Source organism: Eumetopias jubatus, unplaced genomic scaffold (genome assembly GCF_037043125.1).
Source record: "Eumetopias jubatus isolate StellerSeaLion01/CBP00866 unplaced genomic scaffold, mEumJub1_p1.0 scaffold_3, whole genome shotgun sequence".
Classification (NCBI taxonomy): domain Eukaryota; kingdom Metazoa; phylum Chordata; class Mammalia; order Carnivora; family Otariidae; genus Eumetopias; species Eumetopias jubatus.
Window position 1 is genome coordinate 56,853,033 of NW_028274809.1, and position 5,140 is coordinate 56,858,172.

General features: G+C 53.2%; 1 protein-coding gene across 1 annotated transcript; it reads right to left on the bottom strand.

The window, feature by feature from the left end:
• Positions 1-3,442: 3,442 nt before the first annotated feature.
• On the bottom strand, positions 3,443-4,814 carry HOXD9 (homeobox D9). Its single transcript, XM_028125727.2, has 2 exons — positions 4,028-4,814; positions 3,443-3,684 (listed from the first exon to the last, which is right to left on the bottom strand). The coding sequence occupies exons 1-2, from the start codon at positions 4,812-4,814 to the stop codon at positions 3,443-3,445; spliced, it is 1,029 nt and encodes a 342-aa protein (XP_027981528.1).
• Positions 4,815-5,140: the final 326 nt, after the last annotated feature.

Here is a 5,140-nt window from a genome sequence, read left to right on the forward strand (position 1 = left end):
TTACACGTTTGTTTTGATAGAATGCATTAACTTAACCATAACATTTTATAGTTTCAGCTGTGCCATAGTCCAAATTTTCTGAAATCCTGACTAATCCAAAATTTTATACCTAACAAACACGGCTAGAAAATTTAATAGTGTACAGTGCTTCTTTTTGGTTAAGTTTATCCTAATTTAGAATTAAAAATAAGATTGTAAATATTTTAAATCAAAACCTTCCTCGCCGCAACTCCAGCTTTACGAGATCACAAAGTGGAGCAACAGCGCTCTCTAGTGGCAAAATGCCGCCTCCAGTCGACCGAGTTTAACTCCCCTTTATCGGCTCAGACCAGTTCTAATCTTGTTCTTTATTTTGACTGTGGCTTGGATCGCGGACACTATTAATGCTTCATCCCTTTGATTGTCAACAAGTCAAGTGCAGCAAGCAGGGGCTCCTGAACGCCAAAGATATTTGTACTCCCGAGAGAGCTTCCAATAGTGTCTTTTTCAAAAGCTTCCAGCCCTTCTTTTGCCAGACACAGTAGGTCCCCATTCCGTAATCGTCCACAATTACAAGAGGGGCTGGACTGAACAAAAATTACAACTTTCTAAATATCGACTACAACAGGCTTTTTTGTCAGAGGAGCCAGGCACTTTGAAAACAAAGAAATGATAGAAGTTCATTTTATTATTTTCTTTTAAAGCTGTTGCTCGGCATTAAATCCTGAATATTTGCTATTTTAACTTCTGATTTTTAATCCCTCAGGCCCATTTCGCTGGGCAATCTGGGGACAGGGGAAGGCAGAAATAGAAACCAAATTAAAAGCTTTTTGCTGGACCTCTGAGCGGCTGTCTGGAAGGGCCCTGTTGGGCTGTGTTTATTGGCATTTCTACACACAATAAATGAGAATTTAAATTTATATCAAAAGTCACAGAGTGAAATAAATTGACTAAGTGTTCCACTTGAGTTTTTGTTAAAGCAAAGACTTTAATCAGCTTAGGTGTTTCCTTTGAGATTAATCTTTCTTCTCAATTTCAAAAATGTTTTCTTCCAATTCAGGTGTAACGATTACATTTTCTATAAGCAATAGAAAATACAACAATACTTTTGCTGCAAAGTTTGGAATGGAGGGCCAGGTACTTTTATGAAAGGACATTTAAATAACTTCATTTTTTCCTGCCGACCCTGCGACAATTCAGCTGGGAGACCCTTGGCTTGAGTAAATGACTCAAGATCACTAACTTCTCCCACCTCCAAATAACAGGCCAATGAAAAAGAAGAAAGAAAGAAAGAAAAGAAAGAAAGAAAGAAAGAGAGAGAGAGAGAGAGAGAAAGAAAGAAAGAAAGAAAGAAAGAAAGAAAGAAAGAAAGAAAAAAAAGAAAGAAAGAAAGAAAGAAAGAAAGAAAGAAAGAAAGAAAGAAAAGAAAGAGAAAGAAAGAAAGAGAAAAGGAAGGAAGGAAGGAAGGAAGGAAGGAAAGGAAAGAAAGAAAAAGAAAGAAAAATCAACCTAGACCGCCGCCATAGTGAAATATTATAAAGAGCCACCCACCATGGACTAATTCTAATACACGGCCCATTTTAAAAATCAGAAATACATCATCTCCTCTTTCCTACCCTCCCCCATTTTTATTTCCTAGGTGCTCACACCTCACCGGGGGCTCCCAAGTCCCTGCCTTCTTGGTCCAACACAGTCTTGTTTATATTTTATTGTCCAGATTTTAAGACCCAGTTTTGTCTGCATTTTTCCCTTCCTCCCACAAACACAACATCAAAATGAGATGGTTTCAAAGCGAAGCGCCGAGCCTGTCGTAAACTCATTACCTCCAGACGTCTCGCCGGCTCGATGGCTTTATGACACCTTGGCTCTTCCTGTTTTCAAAGAGCCCTAGGTATCGGGTTGGCCGCAGGGGCGGGGGGGTACGCTGCACCTTCTGCCGGATCTGGGCCTTGGCTTTCCCTCCCAGCCCCCCTCTGCTTTTCCTTCAAGTCCCCTCTTTCATCAGGATCCCCCCAAACTCTGCCATCACCCCCCCTTCCGCCCAGCCCAGGCCACCCGGTGCCACCCACTCTTGGGCCTGCAAGGGCTGTGCTGGGCCCGAACCTTCACTTACAATGACCTTCATTTTAGCCCCTGAATGCGGCCCTCAGAGGGCCAAACTGGGGGCTAAACACGCACTGGAACTGAGCTGGGGGGGAGGGGGGCGATGAGATGGGGTGGGGATAGCTGCGGAGGAGAGCCTTGACCACTTCGATCTGCTAAGGTCACTTTGGGGCTCTTGTGTGTACGGTGGAAGCTCACAGCCTAACTGGCTCAGCCCTCCTGGAGCCAGCCAGCCTGTTGAGGTGGGGGAGTTGCTCCAGAGTGCAGAGCTGGCCTTTCCCTTGTTTAGAGAGGGGACTGGATGGCTGCTACTCCATGAACAGAGGGAGACATGGGGTGCGATGTGCCCACGCCCCAGCAAGAGGGTGCCTGGCTTCTGGGGCCCGTGGGCTCCGCTGGGCACTGCTGCAAGGCTGTCACTGGGCCTAGGTTCCAGAGTTGGCTGAGAAGCTGGAAGCAGGCTGGAGGAAGGACAGAGCAGCCAAGGGCCCCCCTCTGCCCACACAAAGGGAGACTCAGAGGCACATCAGACAGACCGCTCAGGTGGAAGGGCCCCAAATTTTTAGCAGTGTCTACCTCCCAGGGATGGGAGGAAGTCCTGTGGGGGTGGTATTTTGCAAAGAGACAGAGAAAGCAGGCACAGAGTGTTCAGGGCCAGCGCCTGGGCTCCATTTGATCAGGTCAACCTTTATTGGTAGGAAGCGGTAACATTTACAACTGGTCCTCAGGCAGGAACCAGGAGGGCCCGCACCCGCGGCCGCCGACGCAAGCCGAGCCCTCCCCAGGAGAGCCTGGCTGCTCCAGTGCACTGAGAATAACCCCCCACCCACCAGAGGCCCTAGGTTGCCCCCTCGGCCTCATTCCAGGTCTCCGGGAAGGGCCCGCGGGCTCCCTGAGGAAAGGGGACTTTCCTAACTGCTGGGCAACCTGGGCGGGCCTCCCACTGTTGTCGCTCTGCCTTCATTCTCAGAAGTGGGGCGCACTTGGCCCCTGCTTGAGCAGCGCTGGGGGCTAAACTACAGCACTTTTCAGAAACATAGGGGACATTTACACAGGAGAGGGCTCCTCAATCCAGCGTGCACCCACAAAATATAGCATTTCCTATGGAACCGACAGTCCAGGAAAGGGAGGGAGCGGGAAAAGGCAAAACCCCAAAGCACTTCATTTCTCCAACACAGAAGCGAGCAAATACAGAGTCCCTCAAATACCTCACAGAGACCAACCACACAGTCACTTCTACCTAAAAGGGGGTGGGGGGGAAATGTCCGAATCGCTGGTGAGTTTCTGGAAATCAAGCACCCACAAACAAAACCCCCACTGCCTCTGCAGCGCAGAGTGGTCCCACCGGCGCCATGCCGGGTCAGTCTCCTTTGGGGCATTTCTCCTTGCTCATCTTTTTCATTTTCATTCTACGATTCTGGAACCAGATTTTGACCTGTCTCTCTGTGAGGTTCAGAATCCTTGCCACCTCGTAGCGCCGGTCCCGGGTGAGGTACATGTTAAAGAGGAATTCCTTCTCCAGCTCAAGCGTCTGGTATTTGGTGTAGGGACAGCGCTTTTTCCGGGTGGAGCGAGCGTGGATCCAGTTTGCTGCAGGGTTGTCTATGAAGGGGGGGGTTGGAGAAAGGGATCGAGGGGTGGGGGGGGCAAGGAAAGACGACAGGGTGGGGGAGAGAGGTCGTTAAATTAATTTCACCAAGGATGGCCGCTTTTCACAACTTGGGGGGAATTATCATAAAAAGCCTTAATGCCCGCGCTCTGTTTACCGTACAAACCTCGCGCCTAGGGTAGGTGGTTATGGGAAGCTTTTTATGGATGCGTGTTGCTCGCCTAGGCTAGAGTAGGCGTCTAGACGTTTTTATAGGTTAGTAAAACTATCAGTTTTGCACATTCGAGCCTTACAGGTTTCAGCAATAAATCAGGGGGCAATTTCTTTTGCACTTACTTGGGTCAAGTTGCTGCTGCGGCGGCTGCGGATGCGGCTTCTCCTCCTCCTTCAGTGGGCAGCCTGGGCTTGGGTGGTCGCTGCAAGCCGAGGGCTCCGACGAGCCGCCTGCCCCGGACCCGGACCCGATCCCTGCCCCGGGCCCGGTTCCCCCAGCCGCCGCTGCCGCCTTGTCCCGCAGGAACGAGTTGCAGGAGAACTCGGGGCCGCCGCTCCCCTGGGACTCCCGGGCCGCGGAGCACTCAGTCCGTTTGGAAGAGGAAGACGTGGAAGTGGAGGAGGAGGTGGAGGTGGCGGCGACAGGGGTCGGGGCCGCTCCGGTTTCTGGCTTAATCCCGTAGTGGCGCCCGTTGGGTGGGCCGCTGGGGCCGGGGCTGGGACCAGGGCCCGGGCCACCTCCGCCCCCGCCGCCGCTCCCGCCGCCGCCCGCTCCGCCCGGAAAACCGGGCAGCGGCTCCATCCAGGAGCGCATGTAGCGGCCGGGCTCGGAGGCGGCGGCGGCCAGGGGCGGCGGGGGCACGTACGGGTGGTAGAGGCCGCTCATCGCCGCCGCCGCCGGGGGCTGGGCGGGCACCGCGGACCACGAGGCGGAGAACACGGCCGATTTGGGGGCAAAACTACACGAGGCAAACTCGGCGGCGGCAGCGGCCGGGCTGTCGGCCACACCTGTGGGCCTGCCCTGCGCGCCGGGCCCCGGCGGTCCAAAGCGCGCAGCGAACACCTCGTCGCCCTCATGGCCTATGAGCGAGTCCACGTAGTAGTTGCTGAGGGTGCCACTGGAGGACATTTTGAGGCGCCGTGCGCTCCCACCCAAGGTTACACTGCCCGCCGCGGCGCCGCTCCCCGCCGGCGCCCGAGCCGCCGACTAGTTCGCAGGCTGCAGCTTCCACCATTGGTCGCGCGGCCCACGTGATCATATTTACCAATACCGGGAGTAAATCAGTCCGCTAAACTGGGGGCTGCTGTGATTTAAAAAAAAAAAAAAAATCATCATCAACATAAGCGCCGCAATTAGAGCCGATGAGCCCGGTCCGTGCACCCAGCTCGGTCCGGCCTGGCTCGGACAGCCTGGCGGTGGCTGGAACCGCTGCGCCCGACTGTGGCCGGAGGAGG